Source organism: Anarhichas minor, unplaced genomic scaffold (assembly GCF_050575085.1).
Source record: "Anarhichas minor isolate MPS153535 unplaced genomic scaffold, ASM5057508v1 ptg000100l, whole genome shotgun sequence".
In the NCBI taxonomy this organism is placed as follows: domain Eukaryota; kingdom Metazoa; phylum Chordata; class Actinopteri; order Perciformes; family Anarhichadidae; genus Anarhichas; species Anarhichas minor.
The window spans coordinates 215,001-225,000 of NW_027466546.1; the positions used below are offsets into that span (position 1 = coordinate 215,001).

A 10,000-nucleotide genomic window follows, 5' to 3' on the forward strand; every position below is an offset into this window, starting at 1 on the left:
CCGCGCACTCGCTCAAACGCCCGCGCACTTGTTTAAACGCTCACACACACGTTCAAACGCCCGCACACCTGTTTAAACACCTGTTCACTCTCTTTGTATCTATTTCAGTGTAAAAGACTTCACGTTGCGGCCCGGCTGTCCTCACGAAGACCCTGAAGACCCTGAAGTTCCTCTCACTCAGGTGTGTCCTTTAACCTGTCATGGGGTACATCCCAAGTCTCTTAATTGCATATATATATATATATATATATGTGTATATATATATATATATACATATACGTATACATATACATGTATATATATATATGTATATATATAATGTATATGTATATGTATAAAGTGTTTAGTCTCTCCAGCTCTCTCTGACTTTAATTGTATTCATAATAAAGTTATTGAGGGAAACATCAGATCATGAAAACACAAATCTTTCTAATAAATGTAGAAAGTTGTTTGTGGTCCTTTTGTCGTTCAGTCTACAATGAATATTTATTTAAACCAGATGTTGAATCAGAAAATGAATCAAATATAAAGCTTGAGTTTATTCTGTGATCAGTCTTCACTGTTTACATGTTGAACAAAATCTCATCAGTCCGATCGGCTGCAGCGTCCAATCACATGACTGATGAACAATGAGGGGGCGTGTCGGCCGTTAAAACACTTCCTGGAACTCTGTTCTCGTGGGTCCTCCTCATGTCTCCTCAGAGATCCCTCCTCCCTCCTCCCTCCTCCCTCCTCGATCCTCGCTCCTCAGAGCAGAAATAAGAGCTTTGGGACGGCCGTCAATATGGCGGCGCAGAACAACTTCCTGTTTGAGCGAGGATCGAGGAAACGACAATTAAGAGACTTGGGATGTACCCAGAGACTCTCCGTCCGTCTGTTTGTCAGGATCGTTTCTACCTGTCAGAACGTTTCATGTCTGCCCCTCCCCTTTCAGGATGGACACCCGCCCCCTAATGATGATCACCATGGAAACCAGGGTACCATAATGCGTAGTCCTCCTGCTAAACCTGTTCTTTACCTGCAACACCTGTTAACTTCACTTCAACCATCTCCTGTCTCGTTGTAGGACACGTCTCCTCCTCTGATCAGCAGTCTGCAGCACCTCCTGCTGTTCAGCACACGAAGGACAAGAAAGATCCTCCAGTGAGACAAACTACCATTTCTCCTTCTGACATGTTGGACTACTTCAGGTTAGCTCAGGTTAGCTCAGGTTAGGTTAGCTCAGGTTAGCTCAGGTTAAATCAGGTTAGATCAGGTTAGCTCAGGTTAGATCAGGTTAGCTCAGGTTAAATCAGGTTAGATCAGGTTAAATCAGGTTAGATCAGATTAGCTCAGGTCAGGTTAGCTCAGGTTAGCTCAGGTTAAATCAGGTTAGATCAGGTTAGCTCAAGTTAGATCAGGTTAGCTCCGGTTAGCTCAGGTTAAATCAGGTTAGATCAGATTAGCTCAGGTCAGGTTAGATCAGGCTAGCTCAGGTTACTTCAGGTTAGTTCAGGTTAGCTCAGGTTAGCTCAGGTTAAATCAGGTTAGATCAGATTAGCTCAGATCAGGTTAGCGCAGGTTAGCTCAGGTTAAATCAGGTTAAATCAGGTTAGCTCAGGTTAGCTCAGGTCAGGTTAGATCAGGTTAGCTCAGGTTAGCTCAGGCTAGCTCAGGTTAGATCAGGTTAGCTCAGGTTAGCTCAGGTTAGATCAGGTTAGCTCAGGTTAAATCAGGTTAGATCAGGTCAGCTCAGGTTAGCTCAGGTTAGCTCTGGTCAGGTTAGATCAGGTCAGGTTAGATCAGGTTAGCTCAGATTAGGTTAGCTCAGATTAGGTTAGCTCAGGTCAGGTTAGCTCAGGTTATTATAGCCCTAACGATGACCTGGATTGAAAAGACAGGTTCAGTTGCATCTCGCCATCATTTCTGAGTTTTTAAATCTTCTGTGACGGCATGTTGCAAAGTGAGATAAATATGAACAGTGTGGTTTAATGTGAGACTTCTTCACCTGAGTTTACACCTGAGAACACCTTTGGTTTTATTGATTAACTTGTGTTCTGTCATTGACCATCTCTTCATCAGATACCTGTTAGCAACGGACTTCCACCTACACCTAAAGTCCACGTAAGTCCTCAATACAGAGTGGTGGTAGTTAGGTAGTTAGTTAGTGTATTCATGTGTTAGTTAGTTAGTGTATTCATGTGTTAGTTAGTTAGTGTGAGTGGGTGTATTCATGTGTTAGTTAGTTAGTGTATTCATGTCTTAGTTAGTTAGTGTGAGTGGCTGTATTCATGTGTTAGTTAGTTAGTGTATTCATGTGTTAGTTAGTGTGAGTGGGTGTATTCATGTGTTAGTGTGAGTGGGTGTATTCATGTGTTAGTTGGTTAGTGTGAGTGGGTGTATTCATGTGTTAGTTAGTGTGAGTGGGTGTATTCATGTGCTAGTTAGTTAGTGTATTCATGTCTTAGTTAGTTGGTGTGAGTGGGTGTATTCATGTGTTAGTTAGTTAGTGTATTCATGTCTTAGTTAGTGTGAGTGGGTGTATTCATGTGTTAGTTGGTTAGTGTGAGTGGGTGTATTCATGTGTTAGTTGGTTAGTGTGAGTGGGTATATTCATGTGTTAGTTAGTTAGTGTGAGTGGGTGTATTCATGTGTTAGTTAGTGTGAGTGGGTGTATTCATGTGTTAGTTAGTTAGTATGAGTGGGTGTATTCATGTGTTAGTTAGTTAGTGTGAGTGGGTGTATTCATGTATTAGTTAGTTAGTGTGAGTGGGTGTATTCATGTGTTAGTTAGTGTGAGTGGGTGTATTCATGTGTTAGTTAGTGTGAGTGGGTGTATTCATGTGTTAGTGTGAGTGGGTGTATTCATGTGTTAGTTAGTGTGAGTGGGTGTATTCATGTGTTGGTTAGTGTGAGTGGGTGTATTCATGTGTTAGTTAGTTAGTGTGAGTGGGTGTATTCATGTGTTAGTTAGTGTGAGTGGGTGTATTCATGTGTTGGTTAGTGTGAGTGGGTATATTCATGTGTTAGTTAGTTAGTGTGAGTGGGTGTATTCATGTATTAGTTAGTTAGTGTGAGTGGGTGTATTCATGTCTTGGTTAATGTGAGTGGGTGTATTCATGTGTTAGTTAGTGTGAGTGGGTGTATTCATGTGTTAGTTAGTTAGTGTGAGTGGGTGTATTCATGTATTAGTTAGTGTGAGTGGGTGTATTCATGTGTTTGTGTGAGTGGGTGTATTCATGTGTTAGTGTGAGTGGGTGTATTCATGTGTTAGTTGGTTAGTGTGAGTGGGTGTATTCATGTGTTAGTTAGTGTGAGTGGGTGTATTCATGTGTTAGTTGGTTAGTGTGAGTGGGTGTATTCATGTGTTAGTTAGTTAGTGTATTTATGTGTTAGTTGGTTAGTGTGAGTGGGTGTATTCATGTATTAGTCAGTTAGTTAGTTAGTTAGTGAGTGGGTGAGAAGGAGAAGAAGTGATGCATCATTGAGGATCACCTGACTGAGTCACACTTTGTTGGCGTTGTTTCTTCCTGTTTGTAAGATGGGAGCTTGTTTCTCTAAAGTTTTTAACGGCTGTCCTCTGAGGATTCACTCTGCTGCCTCCTGGATCAACCCGGAGACCCGAGGTACGTTCTCCTCTGTGACCTCTGACCTCAGTAAACCCTGACATCTGTGACCTAATACTGACAGTACTTCTGTCTCAGTGTGTCAGTACTACAGTACTTCTGTCTCAGTGTGTCAGTACTACAGTACTTCTTGTGTTTGTGTTCTCAGATCAGTATCTGATCTTTGGAGCTGAGGAGGGAATTTACACTCTGAACCTGAACGAGCTGCATGAGAACTGTATGGAACAGGTGAGACAGGAACCATCAGTCATCACCTCACCTACCTGGTCTACCTGGTTCACCTCACCTACCTGGTGCACGTGGTCTATCTGGTCTATCAGACCCAGGATCAGCTGATCGAGGCCCACCGAGAACATATTTCTAAAATTTAGCAACATGCAAGCAAAGATCGTTTTCTCTGGTGTTCATTTTGAGACGTTTAACTAATGATGACCTGTGGTATGAGCTTCACTCACAGGATAATATGAATCACTAACGCATGAAACAACCTAAATCCCTCCAGATGTATCACATTAACACATTTGAAAGAATAGAAAAAAGGTTGCTGTAAAGATATAATATAATACAATATGAATAACAGAAATGTTAGTCGTGAGTGAGATCTGAAGACTATAACACAGTTTAATAAAGCATCTGGTTTGTTTTTGTGTCTGCAGTTGTTTCCTCGCAGGTGTACCTGGGTTTATGTGATGAACAACACTCTGATCTCCATCTCAGGTGAGTCACACAAATACATTAAAATCAAATCTTATTATTATTGCCGTGTTCACATCACTGCAACATGAGGCAAACTGAAAAAACAGAATTTTATCATGAAATGAGATTAAAAAACTTGAACTGTAAATTCAAAAATGTCAGGGGAAACGTAAACAACAAACATCTTTAGCGAACTGAAAGAAGAAAATTCAATTTTCTTTCTCATTTTTATATTTTTATCGTCTGTGTGTTAACTGACCCCTGAGTCTTGTCTGCAGGTAAAGCCTCTCAGCTCTACTGCCACAGTCTGGCCGGTCTGTTTGAACAGACTCGACAGAAACAGAGGATCACCGTTTCCATCTCGACTCGCCGTCTGCCCGACAGCATCCTGCCCCGGTCAGTTATCCTCACAACACGCTATCAATGGTTTTTATTAATTCATTTAAATGTTGATATTGTTGCCCGGTTGTTTGGGAACAGCGACGTTAATACACAGACATACAGACACAGAGGTACAGACACTCGTTGCCATTTTAGCCCAAAATGGCGGAAGCCCTACCGCAGCGGCATTTAGCGGCAGTTGTGAAAAACCAGCACAGTTTTGTCTCTTTGCTTCTGTACTCTTAAGTTACTCTTAAGTCAAAAATGTCTTCCAAGCATTGTTTCTCTCTCAACTTCCTCAGTTTAAACTTCTTTCTAATTGTCTTTTTGTTTTTTTGTGTCCAAGGAGGTTTTCCATCTCCAATAAGATTCCCGATACAAAAGGCTGTCTGAAATGCTGCGTAGGTGAGTCCACTATTTCCCATCATGCACCAAACACTGTGCTCTGTCTCCTGACTAAGCTGACCTGTCTCCCCTCAGGGTCAGACAGACAGGTTTGTGTGTATATGAGCAGGTCTTACTGAGTTGTCATGTTTTCAAAGTCTGATATCGAGTCAAGTATTACTAACACATGCATAATTCATCTGGAAACAAGAAAGCACCACAAAAAGTGAAGGTATTAAAGTTTGGTAGACTATAAAGACCCCCCCCCCCCCCTCTCTCCGTTCAGTGAGAAATCCCTACACTGGTCATAAGTACCTTGGCGGAGTATTCCAATCAGGTGTGGTCCTGCTGGAGTGGGTGGAGCCTATGCAGAAGTTCATGCTGGTTAAGGTAGGAAATAAATGTCTGAATCAGTCATCCGCACTAAGAACACCTTACTCAAGAACATCTTAGCCACAGGGTGAAGGTCTCGGGTGTCCAGGAGGAACTCAGAGGTGAAGCACTTTTCTTTCATGTTCAAAGGAGTCAATTGAGGTTCAGCATCTGGTCAGGGTCCTCCTGGATACACCTGGTCAGACCCAGAAAACACTAGATGGACTATTTACCCATCAGGTCAGGGAACACCTCAGAGGAGGAGGAGGAGGCGATAGAAAAGAACATCTGGGCTTCCTGACCAGGTCTGCTACCACCAACCCTGCTACAATTACCACCACGACCCAGACCTGGGTCGTGGTGGTAATGTTGCTCTGATGAGTTGTATCAACACCCATGAAGCTCTACAATATAGTCAGTATGATGGTAAAGAATCTTACCCAATAATAACTATTTACTTATCTGTCCTCACCAGAGCGTGGACTTCCAGCCTCCGTGTCCTCTGGAGGTATTGGAGTTGCTGGTTGTACCCGAGCAGCCGTACCCTCTGATCTGTGTTGGTCTGAGCAAAGGAACTAAACCCAACCAGCCCGTCAGCTTCCAGACCCTCGATCCAAACTCCTCCTGCCCCGCCCCACCTGACACAGGTACAACTCCTCCTGTCAGATATATCTTCTACAGAATCAGGTACAACTACCCCCAACTTAGGTACAACTACCCCCTGACTTAGGAACAACTCCTCCTGACTCAGGTACAACTCCTCCTGACTCAGGTACAACTCCCCCCAACTTAGGTGCAACTCCTTCCGACTCAGGTACAACTCCCCCCAACTTAGATATAACTCCCCCCAACTCAGGTACACTCCCCCTGACTCAGGTACAACTCCTCTTTACTCAGGTGCAACTCCTCCTGTCTCAGATACATCTTCTCCAGAATCGGGTACAACTACCCCCAACTTAGGTACAACTACCCCCTGACTTAGGTACAACTCCTCCTGACTCAGGTACAACTCCTCCTGACTCAGGTACAACTCCTCCTGACTCAGGTACAACTCCCCCCAACTTAGGTGCAACTCCTTCCGACTCAGGTACAACTCCCCCCAACTTAGATATAACTCCCCCCAACTCAGGTACACTCCCCCTGACTCAGGTACAACTCCTCTTTACTCAGGTGCAACTCCTCCTGTCTCAGATACATCTTCTCCAGAATCGGGTACAACTACCCCCAACTTAGGTACAACTACCCCCTGACTTAGGTACAACTCCTCCTGACTCAGGTACAACTCCTCCTGACTCAGGTACAACTCCTCCTGACTCAGGTACAACTCCCCCCAACTTAGGTGCAACTCCTTCCGACTCAGGTACAACTCCCCCCAACTTAGATATAACTCCCCCCAACTCAGGTACAACTCCCCCCAACTTAGGTGCAACTCCTTCCGACTCAGGTACAACTCCCCCCAACTTAGATATAACTCCCCCCAACTCAGGTACAACTCCTCCTGACTCAGGTACAACTCCTCCTGACACAGGTACAACTCCTCCTGTCTCAGATACATCTTCTCCAGAATCAGGTACAACTACCCCCAACTTAGGTACAACTACCCCCTGACTTAGGTACAACTCCTCCTGACTCAGGTACAACTCCTCCTGACTCAGGTACAACTCCTCCTGACTCAGGTACAACTCCCCCCAACTTAGGTGCAACTCCTTCCGACTCAGGTACAACTCCCCCCAACTTAGATATAACTCCCCCCAACTCAGGTACAACTCCCCCCAACTTAGGTGCAACTCCTTCCGACTCAGGTACAACTCCCCCCAACTTAGATATAACTCCCCCCAACTCAGGTACAACTCCCCCTGACTCAGGTGCAACTCCCATCTGACAAAGATACATCTCCTCTCAGGTCAGGAACAACTCCCCCTGACTCAGGTACAGCTCCTTGTGTCTGATATACAAGTATGCCTGACTAAGTTATACATGATGACTCAGATACAGCTCCTCTTGACTCAGGTACAACTCCTCCTGTCTCAAATACAACTAAGCCTGACACAGGTATACCTCATGACTCAGGTACAACTCTTCACAACTCTTCACAGAGTTTGCTACTGTATCAGCAGCAGTGGCGGGCCGTGTGTTTCATACCTGGGCCTTCAGTGCTGTCCTACTACAGTTGAACCACCTCCTAATAACCTCATTATGACGCCACAGGTGTATGTATGGTTATTTGTTTCGTGTAAAAATGAAACTCAACACCTATAAATACACTAACTGCAGAGTGCAGTTACATGAATACGCGCATGACGGGATGCTTTGTCATTAACAGGCAACGCATATAGTCAAAATCAATGTAATTAACACAATGACAACAAACTCACAAGAACCAGTCACATATTTATATGACAACAAAGCAACAAATCAATCCAGCAAACATGCGTTGATAAAACACGTATTCCACCGCACACTGAAGAGCACGAACCATTCAAATATTATTCACATCAGAGGGAACAATATTAACCGTATCATGAAAACAACACCATAGACACATGAACAGAGTAGTAACTCTCCTGTCACTCCCTCCAGGAAATACACGACTCCATAGTTCTTGTTACTGACGGATTTATTCGTCTGTCAACACCGAGAGGGAAAATGAGTCCACTTGAAAACACATGAACCTTCAAAGATGATCACTTAAACTTAACTTAAACACTTTAACTTTAATGGAGTATATAGACCGCTGCCGCTTTGCGCGTCTTCTTGTTGCTGTGCCACGACTAAATGTGTCCCCAGAGCAACATTGGACCGAACAATGGTTCCTATCACATATAAAACCCAACAAAAATCCATCTTCATAAAAACAAGTTGTACAAATAATAATATATAAACAAGCATCTTAAAGCTACTGCAGATGTAAAAACAAACACATTTAATTTACCAGAGCTGCTGTTCACTATTTAAAGACAAAGTGCATCCTCCTTTCTTTGTTAACAAAGAGTTTAATCTCACGGTTGTTCAGGACATCCGTGTGTTTTAGTTCCAGTAAGAAGTCCTTCTCCATTCATGGACGCCAGTGAAGACAGTCGAGCCTCCCCAGTTGTATTTCTTGAATACGTTTTAATGCGTTTGAGGCTGAAAATGTCCGCTCACAGAGGCAGCAGATATTGGGATTGTCACCGCCCAACATGTCACGCTAGCCCACTGACCAATCACGTACTTGTAGGCCAGCTAGCAGGCTCTGACACGTCAAAGAATACGCCCAACATGTCAAACTAAAGATCTGATTGGTTGAACACTATGACAATCAACAACATCGTCTCCATTCACTTAAACTGCACATGGATGCACTTGTGAGTCTGCAGGCCTCGGGCCTCTCTTCTTACCTAGAGACACAGAGGTGAGATCTGATTGGATAAAAGCTCTACTTAAAACAAGCTGCACTGGAATCAGAGCAACTGAGGAAGACAGTAGCTGTGCAATGAGAACATAAGATAATGGGAAAATATTATTATAAATTATAATACATGTAGTGTATTTAAGAAAAAATATTAGATTACAAAATAGCTATAACTTTGTGATTCTGTTTAGACCAGCAGAGAAGGCCCTGAAGGCCCTGACGGACCGCCACTGATCAGCAGTCTAATGTTTTGGTCTCCTCACAGAAAACCCTCAGAGTTGTGTGATCCACATCACTCAGCTGGAGAGAGACACCGTCCTGGTCTGTCTGGACCGTAAGTTCATGAAACTCGATGCTATTGTTTCACTCAATTAAAGATCACTTAGTGAATTTAATGATAAAAGTTTTGTTATGAAGGATTTCAAACGGTGTCAGAGCTGTGTTTGTACTTTCTACTTCCTGCAGGTTGTATAAAGATGGTAAACCTTGAGGGGAAGCAGAAGTCCAACAAGAAGCTGTCAGCTGAGCTCACCTTCAACTTCCAGATAGAGTCGATCGGTAAACCCTTTACGTCGGCTTCTTTCAACCAGTGAGCCACGGACCACTGCTGGCCCACAGAGTGCCATTTAGTGGGCCATGGACATTATTCATTCACATGAATTAAAAACATCAAATTAAAATGCATGATTTCAGTGACCAGTTACATTTTATTAATTATTCATTTCACCATGTCAACTACGACACGGCATCAGACAAACGTGTTGTATAACCTGTTAGCTAGCTAACAATCGCAAAGATCCAGTGACGACAAAAGGGAATGGTTATTGTTGTTCTTTTGACAAATATGTTCATTGAATTGTTCCACACAACATATTAAATGTGACTTGAGAGATGACCCTGTCCCAGGAAAAGCTCCAAAACATGTGGTGAGGAAATACGACCCTGATTACATTAGACTTGAATTCTCTTTATTTTGTCTCCTTCTTTTGTCATTCTATGTTTTTATCTCGTTTATGTGGGAAGGTAGTCCTCTGCCCACAAAAGGTTGTGAGTCCTCATACATGAAAGGTCCTCACAAAACACCTTAGACCACCTTTAAAACCGCCTGAACCCATTTCCAGGTGTGTCTTTGTTTTCACTCTCTCCTCCTCTTCCTCAGTGTGTTTACAGG

At 43.3% G+C, this 10,000-nt stretch overlaps 1 protein-coding gene across 5 annotated transcripts in view; it reads left to right on the forward strand.

Annotated features, from left to right (window-relative positions):
- LOC142939526 (mitogen-activated protein kinase kinase kinase kinase 3-like) overlaps window positions 1-10,000 on the forward strand; it is a 38,228-nt gene that overhangs the window by 26,975 nt on the left and 1,253 nt on the right. For 2 of the 5 annotated variants that reach the window (XM_076082702.1, XM_076082701.1), the window contains exons 17-30: window positions 109-181; window positions 935-977; window positions 1,067-1,143; window positions 2,062-2,103; window positions 3,521-3,605; window positions 3,754-3,833; window positions 4,262-4,322; window positions 4,580-4,697; window positions 5,029-5,087; window positions 5,353-5,456; window positions 5,914-6,085; window positions 9,095-9,163; window positions 9,295-9,387; window positions 9,989-10,000. The exon at window positions 9,989-10,000 is cut by the window's right edge and continues 59 nt beyond it. In XM_076082702.1, the coding sequence (XP_075938817.1) occupies window positions 109-181; window positions 935-977; window positions 1,067-1,143; window positions 2,062-2,103; window positions 3,521-3,605; window positions 3,754-3,833; window positions 4,262-4,322; window positions 4,580-4,697; window positions 5,029-5,087; window positions 5,353-5,456; window positions 5,914-6,085; window positions 9,095-9,163; window positions 9,295-9,387; window positions 9,989-10,000 (1,088 nt within the window). Of the gene's footprint in view, window positions 1-108; window positions 182-934; window positions 978-1,066; window positions 1,144-2,061; window positions 2,104-3,520; window positions 3,606-3,753; window positions 3,834-4,261; window positions 4,323-4,579; window positions 4,698-5,028; window positions 5,088-5,352; window positions 5,457-5,588; window positions 5,744-5,913; window positions 6,086-9,020; window positions 9,164-9,294; window positions 9,388-9,988 lie in introns of those variants that run through there. The other 3 variants (XR_012950108.1, XR_012950109.1, XM_076082703.1) reach the window with 3 other exon arrangements.